The 21,228-nt window shown below is 38.1% G+C and overlaps 1 protein-coding gene across 1 annotated transcript in view; it reads right to left on the reverse strand.

Annotated features, from left to right (window-relative positions):
• Window positions 1-21,228, reverse strand: part of LOC122787440 (4-hydroxyphenylpyruvate dioxygenase-like) — a 705,402-nt gene that overhangs the window by 658,622 nt on the left and 25,552 nt on the right. The window contains exon 2 of the mRNA XM_044054155.1: window positions 15,801-15,827. Coding sequence (XP_043910090.1) covers window positions 15,801-15,827 — 27 coding nt within the window. The remainder of the gene's footprint in view (window positions 1-15,800; window positions 15,828-21,228) is intronic.

A 21,228-nucleotide genomic window follows, 5' to 3' on the forward strand; every position in this document is an offset into this window, starting at 1 on the left:
GCCCGCACCTTTCTGTAACGCCCCCGAATAGGATGCCCTTGCTTCCTTTGGTTCCCCTTGTGAAAAACCACTGTTATGGACTCTCGTGTTAGTTCCAGTTAAATCATTAACTTCGTTAAGTCTAAGTCTACCAGAACACACTAAATCCACTTTATTGTTGATTTGGGTAATCATAGCTAGCAGTTGCATTAAGCTTACATTGTCCTCTATACTGCCATTGTCAGATGCCACAGAACTACCCGTTTCCATTCTCCACCTCTTTGTATTATAGTGTCTCTCTTCAGAGCCAAAATAAGTTCATGGTGTCTCAATTCTTAACATATCAGTAAGTCAGTAGGTCAAGCTCCTTGTGCTCAACCTTACTCCAAAAAACACTGTTAAAATGGAGAAATGACAGTACCAAAAAATTCTTTGCTTGTAGTTTCTGTCTTTAGAGCCATCTCCAGGTTAATCCAAGGTGTCACGGTTCTCAGTGAATCAAGCACCCTGTGCACAAATGTACACCAGAATAAACAATAAAAACAAAAAGTCCACAAAGAACACACAGGGTAACTCTCTTCCAAAAAAACAGACTTCCTCTCTAAGGTCATGTCCTTAAATGAAAATGAATTTTATTACCTTGGTTAACAAGAATAGGAAAATATGTATATATATTTATATTCTTTTAAAATGTCTACTGATGTCTTTAAATGGAGGAATCAAATTTCAAGTTTAATTAATTGTAAAGTGTAACCCACACAATGCACGATACTGCTCCAGTACAATAAAGGCTGTCTTTAACGTATACCAGGACTAAAAAATGTCCAAGGAATTTAAAGTCCAAACAAAATATATTTATTTGAGAAAGCCCAAAGGCTAAAAACAGAACAAAAGTAAAGAAACATATAAAGCTTAATTTCACTGATTTAGCTTTCATCTCAACAGGAGACTTCTTCAGAATCAGTGTATCATCACAATTTCCAGTATTTTATACAACTTCCAAAACTTTTAAAGCTGTGTAATTGGCTGGCATTTAATTACCTCATTAATTGAAGGTATAAATTTAAAGGCAGAACATACATATGCATAAATTGAAAAGGACTTGAATGAAAATACAAAAGGTATGTAAAGCAGTCAAGTTGTTTCTTATAACAACTTTTCATTGAATTATTTTCTGATCCTCAATCAATAGTTAAATATCAGAGTAAATACAGATTAAAAACATTGATATGTTGAAATAAATAAATAAATAAGTATAATAGAAACAAAATATAATAGTATAAACATATAATGGTTAAGCCTATAATATGAATAATAGTGTAAGACATGATCCAGTAAGGAAATATAGAAGAATAAATGCATGTTGTATGTTAAAATAGATATGTACAAATGTAAAAAACATATAATAAATATGAATTCAATAAATATAATAAATGTATATATAAATATTAAAATATTTAAATAAGATATAGTGATAAAGTGATATGAAGTAAATGTTAGTGTATATTTAATAACTAATTAATTTATTATATAGTATATTAAAATATAATAAAATATTGTTGTTAAATATAGTTGTTGTTATTATTTCTATTATAATTGTTATTATTTCACCGGTGTTTCTTCGGATCAGCTGCAAGGAGTTTTAATGCAGGGGTGATGGAAATATGGTCATTGAGGCCTTTACCACAGCATGCATCAAGTCTCAATTGCCAGATCATCACACAAAATTCCAATTGTGTTTCCCAGTCACCCCCTCTTTCTGGGTAACCAACTTCTTCTATGACCCAGAATTTGTAATTAGCCTCCTTACATATTAATGCATGTCTATATAATGCATTATTTTCGCTGTGTTTGTTAATGTCTCTAATGTGCTCATAGATTCTAGTCCTAAGATGACGTTCCGTTTTTCCTATGTAGTAACTCCAACAAGTTTTACAGAAGGCCAAATAAACTACTCCTTTTGAGTAGCAACTGTTATATTTCTTGCCTAGAATAATTCCAAGACTGGGGATACTAACCTCCTTACATCCAGCAATGTAAGTGCATTGAGCACATCTCCCACATCTAAAAGTCCCAAGTTTAGCACACGTCCCTCCTGCCTTGTTCTTATTGCTTTCAATAATATTCTTAATATTTTTACTCCTCCTATAACTATATTTTATCTTACTTTGAAATACATTAGTTTTGGTAGGCATATTTTGGAACATTTCCCAGGTTTCATTTATACATCTTTTTAACCATCACATATCAAACAGGGGAAGATACAACACATTATCTAGTTGTTAAACTAGAAAAAGATTACCAAAATAAATGTTATAAATCTAATATTTACAGAAAGGAACATTATTCCAATTCGTATTTACATTTTGATAGTGACCATCCCCATCAATTAAAAAAGAATATAGTCAAGGGACAAATGATCAGAATGGCTAGAATGATCTCCGACACTAATGAATTTTTAAATGAAATTAATAATATTGAAAAGATGTTTCTGGAAAGGGGATACCCATCTGAATTTATTAAACCCATTAAGGAATATGTCCAGTTAGGAAGGGGTAGTAAATATGTCCCCCTGTTGAATAATGACAACTTGACAGTAGATTCCAACCAAGATGGGAGGAGAAGTACCTTTAACAGGCAGGAATCTAATAATGTAGATATAACACCATATTTAACAATGACTTACTATAAGGGAATTGGATGGTTAAAAAGAAGTATAAATGAAACCTGGGAAATGTTCCAAAATATGCCTACCAAAACTAATGTATTTCAAAGTAAGATAAAATACAGTTACAGGAGGAGTAAAAATATTAAGAATATTATTGAAAGCAATAAGAACAAGGCAGGAGGGACGTGTGCTAAACTTGGGACTTTTAGATGTGGGAGATGTGCTCAATGCACTTACATTGCTGGATGTAAGGAGGTTAGTATCCCCAGTCTTGGAATTATTCTAAGGGCAAAGAAATATAACAGTTGCTACTCAAAAGGAGTAGTTTATTTGGCCTTCTGTAAAACTTGTTGGAGTTATTACATAGGAAAAACGGAACGTCATCTTAGGACTAGAATCTATGAGCACATTAGAGACATTAACAAACACAGCGAAAATAATGCATTATATAGACATGCATTAATATGTAAGGAGGCTAATTACAAATTCTGGGTCATAGAAGAAGTTGGTTACCCAGAAAGAGGGGGTGATTGGGAAACACAATTGGAATTTCGTGAGATGATCTGGCAATTGAGACTTGATGCATGCTGTGGTAAAGGCCTCAATGACCATATTTCCATCACCCCTGCATTAAAACTCCTTGCAGCTGATCCGAAGAAACACCGGTGAAATAATAACAATTATAATAGAAATAATAACAACTATATTTAACAACAATATTTTATTATATTTTAATATACTATATAATAAATTAATTAGTTATTAAATATACACTAACATTTACTTCATATCACTTTATCACTATATCTTATTTAAATATTTTAATATTTAAATATACATTTATTATATTTATTGAATTCATATTTATTATATGTTTTTTACATTTGTACATATCTATTTTAACATACAACATGCATTTATTCTTCTATATTTCCTTACTGGATCATGTCTTACACTATTATTCATATTATAGGCTTAACCATTATATGTTTATACTATTATATTTTGTTTCTATTATACTTATTTATTTATTTCAACATATCAATGTTTTTAATCTGTATTTACTCTGATATTTAACTATTGCTTGAGGATCAGAAAATAATTCAATGAAAAGTTGTTATAAGAAACAACTTGACTGCAATACATACCTTTTGTATTTTCATTCAAGTCCTTTTCAATTTATGCATATGTATGTTCTGCCTTTAAATTTATACCTTCAATTAATGAGGTAATTAAATGCCAGCCAATTACACAGCTTTAAAAGTTTTGGAAGTTGTATAAAATACTGGAAATTGTGATGATACACTGATTCTGAAGAAGTCTCCTGGTTGGAGATGAAAGCACTAAATCAGTGAAATTAAGCTTTATATGTTTCGTTACTTTTTGTTCTGTTTTTAGCCTTTGGGCTTTCTCAAATAAATATATTTTTGTTTGACGACTTTGGGATTCCTTGGACATTTTTTAGTCCTGGTATACGTTAAAGACAGCCTTTATTGTACCGGAGCAGTATCCTGCATTGTGTGGGTTACCTTTGTGTGATCTTGGTTACTAATTGTAAAGTGTGTTGATTGGGGCAATTGCTTTAATGAATTGTGTATAAAAAGAGGAAAGAGGGTAAGGTGTGTGTATCTGATGAAGTTCCGTTTGGAGTGTGAATAAAGGGAACAAAAGCGCTAATAACCTTACCTGCCTGGAGTCTGTTTGTTTGGATGAGAGTTACCCTGTGTGTTCTTTGTGAACATTTGATTTGGACTTTTTTTTTTGTTTGTTTGTTTTTTTGTTTTTTCAAGTTTTGACTGCTGGTGTTCCAGCAGAACCTGCAAATTTAAAACAGAAAAAATAATAAATGAATAATAAATTAAGGTTGAAATATCTACACCAATCTGACAGTGTCATGACAATATATATATATTTATATATATATATATATATATATATATATATATTTATATATATATATATATATATTTATATATATATATATTCACTGTATAACCTCGAAATACCGAAATGTTGAATTTCAGTATCTCGAGACTATAAAGCCGAAAATTCAAAATACTAAAACCCCAAAAGCGCGAAATTCAAAATCACAACTTTTAAATACACCCTCCCACCACACAAACAAACACACATACACCTTCCTCCCCACACTACAACAAACAAAACACACACAAACACAACAACACAAATACACGAACCTACCCTACATATAGGCAAGCCCCCCTGCGCCCCCCCACATCCCCGCTACTTATATATACTAACTCCGAGGTCGCACTAAAAAGACAAAGACACTAAACCCACCACTACACACTCTACATTCCCCTCACATAAACACACATCACATACGTACAAACACCATCATTCTCAGCACTTACATTCTCACACTCTTACCTGGATATTGTAACCTGCACCTACAACTTCCCAAAACACTAACATACACTAAAATCCCTACCCAAAACCCTTAAAATATAAACACTTACCTGAATCTCCAGCTATCCATTAACACAGTGTACCACCACAACCGCTGATTCGACATTTCCGGATTTGGTTATGTGGACTTTCACGCAACTGGGCTTTCAATATTTTAGTCTTGCGATACTGAAATTCGAGATTTCAGTATTTCGAGAATGTGAAGTGCACCCATATATATGTATGTATATTTGTGTCTGCATACATATATATATATATATATATATATATATATATATATATATACACACACACACACACACACACACACACACACGTACATACATCTGTGTGTATGACTTCACAGTACAGCAGGTGTGGGAATGTGCCCTTTCTCCACTGTTGTGCAGTTTCAGAACTGGTATACACGCAAATAAGTTGCAAAGGGTGTGACAGAGCATAGCCCTCCATGGTGGGGGCGCAGGGGTGATTGCCCACATGACTTGCAAAAACAGATTTTGAAGTGTTTATTTGGTGTTTCAGTTACCTGAATGCCTATCTTTTAAGACTGATATTTTGTGTATGTTGTCGCCTCACAGTAAGAGGTTCTCCGGTTCAATTCTCGGCTGGAGCTCCTTCTGTGTGGAGTCTGCATGTCCTCTCCGTGGTCGAGTGACGTTTAAAGACATGCAGGTAGGTACGTGTGTGAATGGGTGTGCCTTCTGTGTAGGTTGGGCATCGGGCTGGCACCTCCGCACCGTAAAATTCCACTGCTAATCATTAGCGGACCGGAGTTCCACTGTGGTGTCCCCTAACCCAGAAAAACCTAAAGACATTAGTATTTTTTGTGTTTTGAAACAGGCTGATACATACATATATATATATATATATATATATATATATATATATATATATATATATATATATATATGTGTGTGTGTGTGTTTGTATATATAGATATGTTTATAAGTGTGTGTGTGTTTGTGTATATAGATATGTTTATACATACACACACACACACACACACACATATATATATATATATATATATATATATATATATAGAGAGAGAGAGAGCGAGAGAGAGAGAAAAAGACAGATTCGTAGAATCTTTTATGTTGGTCCAAAGCTTTTCCTTGTAAGTACTATGCTAATCAAATGTTTTATTCAGTATGTCAGATTAATTATTTGCATGTAGAGAATAGAGAGTGGTGATTATGCTCTGATATTCAAAAAAAGACAAATCAGTTTAGTTCTACAGTAGTATAAGATCTGACCTAATAGAATGTTAAGCATCCCCAGGCAAGGCAGTAAAATCTGTCACTAATGACCAGCAAATGAAAGTTTCAGAATAAAATATATGTTTAGGTGTGCTCTCTGTACTGATAAGGTGTCCCTTCCCCTTACAAACTTAGAAAGCTAACTAGAATAACAGATTGTGTGTTTATCTGCATTTTATCTGTAGGATATGAACTCTGAATCTCAAATGTATTTCACTATTCAGTAACTTCAATTCTCCATGATTTGTCTGAAAACCACTGACTTTATGAGGAACCAACCAAACAAGGCAAGCATTCTTTGAAATTCTCGACAGTTTAGAGGCATAGCAAGATGAGTGTAAATGTAAGAGAATGTGATACAGTGCCTTTTTGACAGTTCTCACCAAATGATTTATGGCTTTGAAAGATGGCAAAACGCTTAGTGTTTTTTTTTTCTTTTTTTACTATAGCTCATAGTACATGGAGCAAATAAAGCTGCATGCACTACAATAAATTATGATCTGGTCTCTGACCATAACCTTCAATTATGTGTTCTCGACATGGATGCCAAAATTTCAATTCGAAAGCAAAGGCATCCATGTGTCAAACACCTAATAAGCAGGTTATGATTGTTGACCTGATCATAATCCTCTTTATACTATTAGAACAGCATTCTTTCTCAAACATATTATGCTGATGTGATACATGTGTTGAAGAAATGAAACAATTATGGCCATGGTATGTAATTTTCTCTGTTTTTTTTTTACTATTATAAAAACTTGTACAAATGGTGTATTCCTTATTTAATAACCAAACAGAATAGATTAAATCTAGAAACAATAAATAATCAAAGGCAACAATTATTGTCATTTAAATGAAGGTAGTAATGTTATTATTTAGGAAAGAATTATATGCTTCTTCATTTGAGACAGTAGTGTGTTTTGAAATTAGTTGTAAATAAATGTACGATAATTTTTGACCCAGACCTGACATATTTCATGTTGGGAAAGAATTATAAGCTTCTTTATTTAAGACAATATTATTTTTTGAAATTGTTTTCAAATAAATATACATTCATTTTTGACTTAGATCTGACATATTTCCTGTTAGGTCACTGCAAGTTGTTTTTCTGTTTCTTCTTGGGTAATGCTATCGTTTTCTATTTTCCCAGGATTTGGTGTAATTTTTTTAATTGATTCTGTAATTTTAATTTTATATTTATTCACAGTATTGTGCAACCATGTTTTTGACATTATTAGTATTATTATTATAATTTTTTATTATTTCTCTTTTTGTGAGCAGAGTCATAAGATAGAGTGTTTGGTTCAAATCAGGTTTAAAGTTTATCATTTAATATTAATTGACAAGTCATATTACAGGAACAAAAAATTACCTTATTCCAAATTTTTAAATATTACCTTCCATTACATTTACAAAAATGAAAGTTTCTGAGTGATTCTAGTTAAAACATTGCTTTCAACATTGACCAGAATCTTATATGTTTGTTTCTCTTCGGCTATGTAAAATGTGTTAAGTGACTCCATAAGCTAGATATTGAACGTTTCTCGTGTTATACCATGTCGTCTCATAATTTACCCCACAGCAACTGTAAAGTACTGCAACATTTTAACCATACTTTTTTTTTCTTCTAGCTATTCAGTGAAAGTGTGTGCATGCGCACACACACACACACACACAATTTATCACTGTCATTGATGATAGTCTATGGTTATAGTTACTAGGTCAGTCTGAATTTCTATAAGTAGATTTACTTTGTCACCTTTGATTTTTTTGGCCCATATCTGCACTTTTGACTCTAGGTCCTTTTCCTTATGACTGTGTCAGTGCCATAGAGATAATATAGTGGCCGAGGAAAAGATTTCTTTGTTTATTGTTAAATAACAATAAACATAATTATAATGTAACATAATTATAATAATAAATTGAGAAATAATAAAAATTATAATAATAATAATACTAATAATGTCAAAAACATGGTTGCACAATACTGTGAATAAATATAAAATTAAAATTACAGAATCAATTAAAAAAATTACACCAAATCCTGGGAAAATAGAAAACGATAGCATTACCCAAGAAGAAACAGAAAAACAATTTGCAGTGACCTAACAGGAAATATGTCAGATCTAAGTCAAAAATGAATGTACAACCTGTAAGAGGTTTAAAGAAAATGCTTTCTTTTTATTGTATAATTTTGTATATTCTTAACTTGTTAAGTAGTAGTTAGCGGAGCTTTTCTCCTCGGGCCCCCACTGAAAATGGACATGTATCCAGTTGGGCTAGCCCGGTTAACAAATGTAAAATAAAATAAATAAATAAATAAATAAAATTGTATTGGAATAGAACTTAAAAAGGAAAGAACTACCATAACCCAAGGGTTGTAGCATGCATTAATGCCTTATACATATCAATCACAGCAGTCTCCTATGTGTGTGACTTTTAGAGATCTGCTCTTCTTCCTGTGTTGCTAATGCAGAGCATCACACATCCGTAGGAAACTCACCCACCAATGTCTACTAGAGGGTGTCGCAGCTGTGGCAATGCCCCTTAACCTCCAACAAGAAAAGAGACTTGGCACTGACCCATCCCCTCAGACAGACCTCCAGCACCAGAATTGCTAATCAAGCTCTAGCCTCTAACAGTACAGCTGAATGCCTGTCACATTCTGCTTTTAAGTAGCCATCTTTGGGTTAGTGCTTCTGTTTTGCTGCTGGTAAGAGAAGGAGCATAAGGCCATTATTTACTGGAGACTGGGGATGGCCAGAAAGCCTAATAACTGCTTCATAGGTGCCAGCTTGGAATTTGTGCTTATGTTTTGCTACTGGTAAGAGAAGGAGCAGATTGCACTGATTCCTGACTGTTTATGATTGTGCAGTGAGTATCTATGTTTGACTTTCCTGATTAGCCTGGTTGCTATTCAAGGCATCTACCAGGAAAAGGCTATAACAATCCTACACACCCATGCATTATCTGTGACAAGTCTGTTGATCATGATAAAGCCTGTGGCCTGCTTCTCATCTTGGGATTGGTGCTACTGTTTTGCTTCTGGTGAGAGAAAAAGCATTGTATCTCAGCAACATGAAGCTGTGGTGAGACCAGCACTAGTAGTAGCCAGGTATTAGCCTTTCAGGCAAATCTCCTGTTTTCATCATTCTTGGCACAGCTAAGTCTTTCTTTTCACTAAGTACTACTTGATTTTCTGCTGTCTAACCTAACTTCAGAATACTTCCTGAAATACTTTATCCATAAACCATCAGGGTCTACTCAGTAGTTTCCCCTAAAGTGTTTAACAGTGTTCTGTATAGACACAAACACCGTGAGCTGACATTTTTCCTGAAAAAGCACTCTTGAAATTTCACCAATACCTAGTTGCACAAAGGGCAACTAGTTTACATTAACAAGCACTAGCCCCCCAGAGTTGCAAACCAGATAGTCCTGACATTACTTTATATTCTCACTTCAACTATCTAATCAATAAAAAGGGCCTTTTGCTATGGATTTGAACTTTCCAACTACCTCTGTTACCAGTTTGGTGGATATGTGAATATGGGCAGCCTGAGGCAATGTAGAAATTGCCTCATGTTTACTGACAACCACTTAATTCTCAAACAAACTGATATGGCATGTAAGATATGTATTTATACAATGTCACTGGAGGCAAAGCTCTCACATAAAAGCACTCCTAATGTCAATCAGGTTGTCAGTAGTACACATACTGCACCCATCACACACAAAGTTCAAAGCAGACAAATCGACCCACATAAGCTGAGGCACCTAAATTTAACCTCCCTAAATGCCAAAGATCTACTAGATGTAATACACATAACAAATACCCTTAGCAGCCCCAAATGCACTCTTTCAAAACAACACCCACATGAACACTTACAGCCACATCTCATGGACCCATCCCAATTTGACTTTGTTAAGGGAAGGTTGTGCCTACTTAACCTTCTTCAAGATGGTCATCAAGACAGTGGATGAGGGTAAAACAGTGCATACTGTGTATCTTGACCTGGCCATGGCATTCAATAAAATACCCCACTCAGACATTGTTGATAAACTCTCTGAGCTAGGCATAAACCCCTATATTACTTGCTATTTTGCCAGTTGGCTCACAAACAGGACCCAAGAAATCAGGAACAGTGAGACCACCACTACCAAGTGACTGGTAACCTGTGGACTACCCCAGGGCTTTGTGTTGGGCCTGATCCTGTTTGGCATCTACTTCTGAGAAGTCAAGGCTAATGTTCAAGGCATCTGGCTCACCAAGTTCCCAGATAACTCTAAATTGGGAAATATTATAGATTGCCCCAAAACACCACCTTCTTCCAAGAGGATTTAACACAGACAAATGACTGGTGCCAAAGCCATGGCCTAAAACTCAATACCAAAAATGCATTATTATGCCCTTTGGAAAATTGTCTACCCAAGTTAATTACTCAATTGATAAAACCCCTCAAAGAGCCAACCCAGTAGTAAGGGATTAGGGAACATATGTATACAGCAATCTGGCATTTGACCAACATCTAGCTAATGCAGTTGGAAAATCATTCATATCTTATAGGTAAGGGTATGTCATCCAGGTCCAAGGAAATTATAGTACCATTCTACTTGGCCCTTATCAGCTCTGTCATTGAGTACAATATACCTAACCAGACACTTGCAACAGTTGAAATGCCCACAAAGATTTCTCACCAGAAGAATTTAGGGCAGGCATACCCTGTCCTACACTGATTGCCGAAAGGCTCTGTCTCTGTTCAGTCTCCTACAGACTGCTGACAGGGGATCTATGCGTGGCTTACAGAGCTTCGTCAAACCCAGCCCTGATGGATCTGTTGCATATGTGCAAAACAAACAGCACCAGAAACATTAGATTCAGGGATATGAAGTTCACTGTAAAATAAACAGAACATGTGGGAGAGACAGATATGTGTCCCAAAGGATTCCTTTGCTATGGAATAGGTTCCCCATACATGTAAAACAGAGTTCATCCCTGACCCTATTCAAACAAAACCTTGACAATTGAATCGGAAATTTTAAATTTACCCCCAGTCTGGCCACAATATCCCTTACGGACAGAGAGTGCCAATAAGAAAATCCCTTAGTTACCTCCCTACTAACATGTCCCCCACATGATCCAGGTGTGTTTGGAATGTGAAAGGACCAACAAGTATGGAGCCAACAGATATATACTACATGTCAGTTATTGTAGTTATCCATAACAAGTGCTGGTGCACAGATAAAGCAGGAATGATTCTATATTGTGGAAAGAGTATAGAGTGCTTAAAGATAGTAGCTTAGAATTGATGACTGACTCTTTCCTGTTTTTACTTCTAGAAAAGTGCAGCTCTTTGTATGCCAAGGAGCTATATTATGTTGTTCCAGAATAATACCAACCAAGCTACGTTGCAGAATGTTGAGTACTGTATGCAAGGGACACCTGGCCCAGTGTTTTTGTAGTGTCCTGGCACTCAGGAGACTACATAACTGGAAAAAAGGTGCATTAGATGTCAAAAGGTCCAAAATATACCATAATCTGCACTCCTACATCCTTAGCAATGGCAATATTTATCATAGCAAATCATTCATGTTGACTTTGTAGGCTGGTTTATGAACTCGTCGTAAAGTTCATTGGATGCCCATTCAAAGCTGCCTGAAGTAAACACCATAGAGTCAACAACTCCTTAAAAGACAATATCAGTATTGAGGACAATGTTTTCAAGAAATGGCATGCATAAAAAATTGTTGGGGATAACAGTTGACAGCTTGTGTCAGAAGAATATAAAACATTCATGAAACAAAATGGCATTAATATTGTACTTCACCACACAATGGATGCCAGTTTAAATTGCATTCTTCAGAATTTTGAACTACAAGTGTGAATGACAGTAATATATACTAAGTATATGGATGTAGTATCTCAGACTTTTCTCCTTCTCTGAGGTAAAGCAATCTCATACTTAATATGTAAAAGTAGAAAGGATGTGAGAGGTGAGGGAGCAACCCCCCCTGGAAAAGGCTTAAAAATGTAACTGAGTTTTAGAATTAAATGTTCTTCTGTCTGAACTGCAGCTGATTTTCTGAAGTATTGGAACTTGCACTCTTGAGTTGTGCCATTCTGAACAGGAAGTCCTCAACTATCAAGCCACTAACAGTCTGGCAGGGGGATCAAAGTACTTGTGAAAGTTACTAAGTCCATATAGTCAGATCTTAAAATCGGAAATAGGTAATTTCCTGCTTGTTTACCATACTGCATTTTCTGCAACAACAAAATATGTCAACAGTATTATTTTTCCACAGAAATGATGCTCTAGACTAGATTTATCAAAGCCAGATATTGCATATGAGCACATGACACTCACTCTCATTGTGTGAACATGTCATTAAGTTGTACAAAGCAACAGCATGTGCTAGAATGTGGCAACTAGGCCAAGTTGCTTCAAGAAACATATCCCACATATGTACTGTTGATATAGGGTATGATACTCAGAGAAGCCGTGAGACTGATTAAAATGTGCCCACAAACCCAGAATGAATGATCAGTCATGTTTTGAAGTAAAACCAGATGAGCATGACAGTAGTGCTGAAGTAGTAACTTTCAGCTACCCACTTGCAGGCAGCCACGTGATACCAAACCAGATGAGCATGATGGCATTACTGAAATAATAATTTCCAGCCAACCACCCATTGTTGGCAGATTAAATGAAACTCAAATCTACCCCTCTGAGTCAGGCCATTAAATAAAGAAGGATGGATAACAAAGAGCATTTTTCATAGAGATGACTGCATAATTTCACATTCCAAAAGGAGTGAGAAAACAGATATCTGATCATGAACAGCTCTGTCATTTTCACAACCGAACAGCTCTGTCATTTTTCACAACCCAACAGCAATGACCGACCACACATTTGAACACAGAGAGGTTGGCGATAAAGTCAAGCAGTGCAATTAAGTGGCTGGAATCCAGTGCCACACCATGGCACAACAGAAAAAAAAATGATTGAGTGGCCTACTCAGGCCACTGTTTAAAATCCAGTAGAATTGTAGACATGCTATCCTATGTATCTGAAGGAATCCCTTCAGTGGCTAAATATATGGAGGGGTAGATGTTAATATTGACAAAGATTGACAGTGTTGCTAAAATGAGTGTCACATATCATTACTGTCAATAAATGAAGTACTGTTAGACAATACACTACAACTACATGATAGTATTTTGGGAAAGTAAAAGCAGTGTTCACGCTTAAATTCGATAAAAACCTAGAATTCAACAACACTGATTTAGAAACAGCAATACCACTGCCAGCTCAATAAGAAGTGCATTTGAGAAAATTATCTAAAATGTATAATACTAAGTAATGGCCAATATTACAATAATACAACAATATAATACTAAGTAGTTGCTTTTTTCATGTTGTTTGCTACCCCTAGGTTAAGAAAGTAAAACTACATGGACTACTAATGTAGGCTTAGATGTGTAGATGTACACACCAGGTGTTAGCTGTACATAGAAGTTGTACAGCTGCCACAGTAAGCAAAAGATGAGTTGTATACACCTAACCTACTCAGCAACTTGCTTAGTGACTTGAAAGGCAATAATATTCCAAATGTCTATGAATATAAGTACATGGGCTTTATACTGGGCCCATCATTGTCATTCACCTTTCACAAATTAAACTATTCTACATATACTTTCCCATAAAGGTAGGAGATCTATTGCTAAAATGTGCTACTATCTAAACTTGAATATGCATTGTCTTTACTGTCCTTGTATTCTGCATATAATATGCATAAAAAACAAATTGTAGAGAACAAGATCTTCAGATTTCCTCTATTATCTGATCCCCTGACATATCACTGTAACCTAATAAAGGAAATCCACTAGTTGCCTGTTAATGACAAGACATATTACCTGTTCATCTGCTTGGTATTTAAAATCTTAAAACTAGGATACTGTCAACCACTAAGAACAAAACAGCAGTTTAAAGAACAAACCTTTTTTCACAAGTATTCAAGAAGACAATATTACACTTCTAAGGCCATGTTTCAAAAATAAAATTGGTGAAAAAGCTCTCTCATACATAGGTCCTGCAACCTGGAATCATCTACCTGAATAACTTAAGTTTTATGACCATTTAAGGAATTAAAAACAGACCTACTCAAGAACCTCATAAATGAATGCAGTTGCAGATGTTACAGGGTTGATGGCTATAACACAGTGTCACTATTACAGCAATTGTAAAATAGTGTAAATACCTTAGAATTATTAGTATAATTATTGGATTGCTAACTGTTAAATAATCTATTGTTCTTTATAGCTGTTATAACCACTAGTTTACTGTATGCTCAATAATAATCAACTAAATATATGTACAATTAATTGTATATAACTGAATGTCTGTGCTCCTCGGGAGCACTAGTCATGGCTAAATAGGGTAAATAAACCAGCCCATCTACCTGATCAACAAAACAGATAATACATTAAGTAAATAAAATTAAATAGATAAATAAATTGTTATACTGTATACAAGTGTGTTGGACAGATTATTAGCAGTACTTAAACATTTCATGACCTTGTCTAAGTGATTTGTATAATTAAACTACGCTATATAGAAAGTACAGTCCAGTTCTCTTTAGATACCAGAGTGGTCCTGTATTTATTAATTAAGCAATACCCAGTGAAGTGGTGTGGTATATTAAAGATTTACCCATGGTCAGTGTGGTTTAATCATGAGGGCGAAGCCCGAGTAATCAAATAAAGCCAACCGTGGGTAAATTTCAATATACCACAACCACGGAGTCAGTTATTGCTATTACACAATGACATTATTTAAGAAAAAAAATACTTACTTTTCTTAAATAATGTCTTTGTATAACGGCGCATTACTGTTCCTCCGCCAGTGGTGATATACTGCTTCCTTGTGTTGATGTACTGCGCATGTGTATGGGACTTGTGTTCCTACGCATACTGAAATGGAAGCAACCAAGAAAAGAAAGTCTCCGTTCCTCCGTTTTTTCTTTTTTTTATTTATTAAAAAAAAAGGTTTTGGACACTTTATACCAACGGAAAAAAGTCCGGGCAACTGTACCTTTTTCCGTTGGTATATTGTGGGATTTACAACGGGCACCCTGGCCAATCAGCGTGCACATTTTGGAATATTAATGGGGTGTCATTGTATAATATGAGTTTTATCTCAGATCCATGAGATACTGTGTAACATAGAGGTGTGTTGCACATGTTGAAATGCAGTGGTTACAACAGCAGGCTGATCTTCACAGGGTTTAGTCTGGTGAATGAGGGAATTAAACTTTGCAAGGGTTTGTCTTCTGAAGTTAATTGATACACAAGTTAACACTGTAAAGCAATAATGGACTGACCATTTCATAAGCTGCACAACATTTAATAACATGTTTCAGGAATGTGCTGTATTAGTTAACATTTAAAGAAATACAAAGTAATTTACCTTTTCTCCCTTATCAGTGTAAGATGTCTGAAAAACAAAAGAAGTTGTTAATATACACTTACTACAACATAATTAAATGTAGCAATATAATGCAGAAATAATCATTAACTAGATGTTCCATTTTGCACAGTTAATGAATCTGTTATATAAAAACAGTTTTAAAATACCGAAATCACTTAAATCCTAAGCAACCATATGTAGGCCTGTATCATCACCCTGAGCTGTTGGCATTTTTTCAGAGTCTTTCTCCAGTCTAAGCTAAGATATAAAGTACTCTTAGATAAAGCTGAATAAAGCATCTATTGATGCCAATTCCTTCTAATTCTGTGGCAAAGCATCGGATCAGGGAAACTAAGACTGAATGCAATTGTACCAGCAATCGGTGTCAGTCCATTCAATTGTGCTTAAGAATGTATCTGCTATTACTCCCCGTTCTCATATTATTGTTACAGAATGATGAGAAATAAAACTGACCTTCTTCTAAAATGATACAGTGTAAATTCTCAGTAAAACTCATAGCTTTTACATGTTAATATTGTAACTCAGAATAAATAATCTGATGTTGTTAATCTTCTTTCCATTCATCACTGATGGGTTCGGTTCCAAGCCCTCGGAACCGAGTCGGCCTTTTTACCAAGCTCGCACTAGCCAAAAAAACTCTCGAGCTAAGTCTCTACCCAGAATTCCCTTGTCCTTCTTACCTCAGATCTCATTTGCCGCATAGCCGTAAAGCCGCGTTTCAGCTGAGCTCTCACCTAAGTGGAACTTTATTTGATATTTGTGTGAAAAACTTTTGATTTCTTCATATTTTATTAAGCAATTAGTATTTCCAGTGTCTTTTCTTCGTCTAACCTTGTTTTTTTTCCTCTCTACTCTACCCGTTATTACCGTTGATAAACTTTCAAGTACCATTGCTGGTACAACCTTTCCTCCCTTACCCTTCAATAGCATAGTTGGTATTGTTTTTCCTGCTTAACCTATTAGCTTTGGCTTTTAGTAAGGCGTTTCCTTTTTTCTCTACATATCAATGTGTTGCTATATTTGTGACTTCTTTGAACGGTGTTTGACTTTGTTCTAGTTGGATTATAGGTTGGCCTGTGGTGTCTTTCTATCAAGATGTCAGATAAGAAGGGTACTTCAGGTTTTAAGCATTGTGCTTCATGTAATGGCAAGTTACCCAATAGTGATTCTCATGTCGACTGTGTATACTGTTTGGGAATGTCCCACCTTTTGGTGCAGCCTCCATGTGACATTTGTCAGAGTTTCAGTCAATGCACTCATAATGAGCGCAAAAATAAACTGATCCTGAAAGGGTTACTCAAGTGTCCCTTCTCAGAGGCCATTTCTGCAATGGAGGTCTCAACTCCTCCTACTAAGGACAAAAAGAGATCCCACTCTGTTCCTTCTTCACCATTGGGTGATCAGAGCAAGCCTGGGAAATCAAAGGTCCCAAAGTTATCTTCAGAGCATAAATCTGCCTCTACTGCTCCACCTTTCTCTGCTCCGAGCATTTCGAAACCTTCGATACCGGCACAACTTTTGGCACCGGTCCTGCCTACGGCACTGATCATAGACCTTACTACACCTGTTTTGACTTCGGCACCTGTGGCCAGTTCGGCTCAGGGTACACCTTCGACTACTTCATTAGTTACCATTTTGGAACCGACTGTTTCAGCTCTGAGTGCCACTTCGGCACCAAGCATTGTACCGTCTTCACTGGATTTGACCTGTTTACTTCCAGTCCGAAAGTAAAGACTTCGGTGCTGTCAGACCTTGCACTATGGACCCGATACTCCCCTTTCATAGATCCGTTTCTGGGCCAAGCATATAGCCCTTTCATTAAACGTTGTGACTCCCTGGCTGGAGTATCTACTAGATCCACCAGGAGCCTGTCGGAACACTACATGGTGCATCTTGTGGACCAGCTGTTAGCCAGGGGGATCCCCACACTTTCTAAGACCCATCCACCTGCAGGACTTGGGTTGACTTCTCCACAGACTCCAGCTTACACTCCTCCTTCGACCATCTCAGTTCTGAAGCCTTCTGCTCCAACATCCTTCTTGGAACCTGTCACCTCGGCGCCTACAGTGCATCTCAGTCCAGCTCCGAGTTTGTCCCTTTGGTCTTCGGTTCCCACTGAACCGGTCCTTCCTCAATCTGGAGATTGGGGGATGGATGCTTCAGCCTGGGGTGGGGTATGAAGCCATCTTTCTCCTTGGTTCGACCCTTGGCGCCTATAGCCTCGTCCCCACTGACCCTGCTTGAGGCGCCACCCATGGGGACGGGTTTGTCACTTTGTGGTGTGACCCTGGTCCCAAGGTTGTCTTTCTCAGTTCTGGGCTCCCATCCCTCTCTGGGTGGACCTGCCTTCCACCGAATGGAGAGGGCTCTTGCTTCTGGCAGCACTCCTTTGATGTCTGAACCCCAGTTTTCACCCCCTGAGCTACAGCTGTCGCAGACCACCCCCCGGGACACTGGGCAGAGAAGCCGCAGGACACTCCTGTTCAGGGTACCCACTCTTTTGAGTCCTCCTCAGAGACTCCCACTGAGGATCCTCCTCGAAAGAAGACATGCAACAGGAAGTAAATGGACTCACCCGAGGGGTCCTTAATGGAAAACATGGATTACGATGATGGTGAAGGGTCCCCCCAGTCACCTCCTGTTAATGTCTCCTTTGGAGACAGCCTGGAAATGTTAAAGTGGAGAGGTGACTGGAAGTCCTTCAACCCTTCATCTGAGGAGTCTGTGTTCCTGCAGGCTTTTCATGCCTGGTCATCTACCTCTTGGGTGACCCCACCTGCCGACGAGCTTGTCCAGTTCATCGTGCAGCTCGCGTGGAAGAACACTGATTCCATTGAAGCGATCCCTCAGAGACCAGACAAAATTCTTTCCCCTCCCGAGGAGAACCCATATTGGTCCAAAGGGTTACCAGTTGATGCTATGGCGGTGGCGACGGCCATGAAGAAGGACTTGGCTGAGGAAAGTCTCGCTGTCCACCTGCCCAACAGGGAGTCCTGGGCAGCGGACAGACTTGGGAAGTGTGTTTTTGCATGAGGGACCTTTGCAATACGGTCCTTGAATTATTTGGCACAATCTACGAGGCTCCAGAGGAACATGATCTCCGAACTCTCTGGGACGCTTGCAGGACAGTTGTCTGACAAGGTCAGGGACAAGGTGGCCTCACAGCTCGCAACCCTGGAATCAATATTCAATTTGTCCATGAAGTTGCTGTCACATGCGACCGAAGGGGCGGCTTGAGCAGCGGGTTCGGGCATTATGAGGTGTCATGGCTGGATGCGCATTTGTGACCTCACGGATCCCTTCAAGTCTTCCATTCTGAATGCTCCCATTGAAGCTTCATCCCTTTTTAGCTCCAAAGTGAAGGACACACTAGCCAGCTGCGAACAAGATGGAAAGAACCTGTCTGCCATAGGCCTACGGTTTTCCAACCCTCAAATTACCTTCTCCAGGAATCAGAGGAGTGTAAAAATGTGGCGTAAAAAATCTTAGGGACCTTTCTGTGCCACATGTGGTGATGATACCCCCAGGGGCAGAGAGGGTAACAATTCCAGAAGATGCCCCTATAATGGCAGAGGGGGTCCTTGTAACCAAGGCTCCAAGGATTTCTTCTCTGGACAGCCTTATCAGTGCTCCTGAGGAGCAGCCCAATTGCTTACCTCTATAAGCAGTCAGGGGTCGTTTCTCTCTGCACCAAGCTGCCTGGCAATCTGTCACCACTGATCGCTGGGTGCAGAGTATCATCACCACAGGTTGCACCATTCCCCTTTCTTGTCAGCCAAATCTTCCAAGAAAACTTCCCAACATTCCACCCAGTCAAAGGGAAGAAGCAGCTTTAGAGATTATAAAGTTGTCTCAAAAGAGAGTCATCCAACCAGTCCCACCAAACCAGCACAGATCCTGATTTTACTTGAGATTCTTTTTGGTGCCAAAAAAGACAGGGACAGGAGGCCCATTTTGGATCTCAGCAGCTTAAACAAGTCTGTCACCCAAACCAAATTCCAGATGGTCACGGTTCAGTCCATTCTTCCATTTTTTAAGAGAAGGCGATTGGATGTGCTCTACAGATCTCCGGGATGCGTATTAGCACATCAAGATGGACAGAAGCTCCAGGAGTCTGCTTCACTTTGGCTAGGGGCCAGTCATTATCAATTCCATGCCCTGCTGTTCGGTCTCTCTACAGCCCCAGAGTGTTCACGAAATGCATGGCTGTGGTCACAACTCACTTGAGACTAAAAGGATTCTGGGTGTTTCCATATCTAGACAACGGGCTTCTCACTGCCCCCACCGAGCATCTTCTGGTAACAGCACTGCATTATACTCTCTCTCTCTCTCTCTCTCTGTCTCTCTGACAAAATTGTTGGGAATAACGATCCATTGAGAGAAATCAAACCTTACTCCTACACAACAAATAGAGTTCATTGGAGCAGTGTTTAATACTCAGTCCTGCATGGTATCAATCCCATTTCACTTCATCGGTTGAGGCTTCAACTCCGAGTGATACTCTCTCAAACAAAATCTCAGCAAGGGAAATTCTTCAGGCCCTAGGCTCTATGGCAGCTTCAATCCCAATAGTGCCTGTAGCAAAGCTACATATGTGGATCCTGCCATGACTTCTTCTTTGTCAATGGTTCGCAAGCTATCACCCTCTCGGTTACCAGATTCGAATAACCAACTCCTGCAAACAGGACCTCCTTTGGTGGATGAGGCCAGGTGTAGAACTTTGGAGTCACCCATTTCAATCCCCTCAGCCCACAACCATTGTGACCACAGATGCTTCCCTGATCGGGTGGCGGGGCCATTTCCAGGGAAAGACTCTCCAAGGCACATGGTCTACATCAGAGGCCCACCTGCATATCAGTGTTCTGGTGTTCTGGAACTGAGAGCTGTGCTGTTAGCATTGCAGGCCTTCCATTCGTCTCTCTCTTCCAGGACAATTTCAATTCAGTCAGACAATATGTCAGTGGTCTGGTATATCAACAAGCAAGGAGGAACCAAGTCCTACCCCCTATGTCGAGAAGGCATAAGAATTTGTCAGTGGGCGTTAGCTTCCAACTGCTGTCTGATAGCAATGCATATCCCGGGGAGCTCCAATGTGATTGCTGACAAATTGAGCAGATGCATCCTCATGCCTCACGAGTGGTCTCTCAACCCCGAGGTGGCATCAGAAATCTGCAGCCACTGGGGCCAGCCTTGCTGCGATCTTTTTGCCTCCCCATCAAACAACAAGTGCAGCAGCTATTTCGCCCTACTTCCCCCGGAGGGGGAGTCACCAAGGGATGCTGTGATCCATGATTGGCACATGGGACGTCCATCCCCCTGATTCCACAATTTCTAGAGAAAGCTCTTTGGTTGAGATGCAAGGTAATCCTCATAGCCCCGTTCTGGCCTCAATAAGTTTGGTTCCCCT

The sequence above is a fragment of the Protopterus annectens genome, chromosome 13.part0 (assembly GCF_019279795.1).
Source record: "Protopterus annectens isolate FY-2018-M chromosome 13.part0, PAN1.0, whole genome shotgun sequence".
Taxonomy (NCBI): Eukaryota; Metazoa; Chordata; order Ceratodontiformes; family Protopteridae; genus Protopterus; species Protopterus annectens.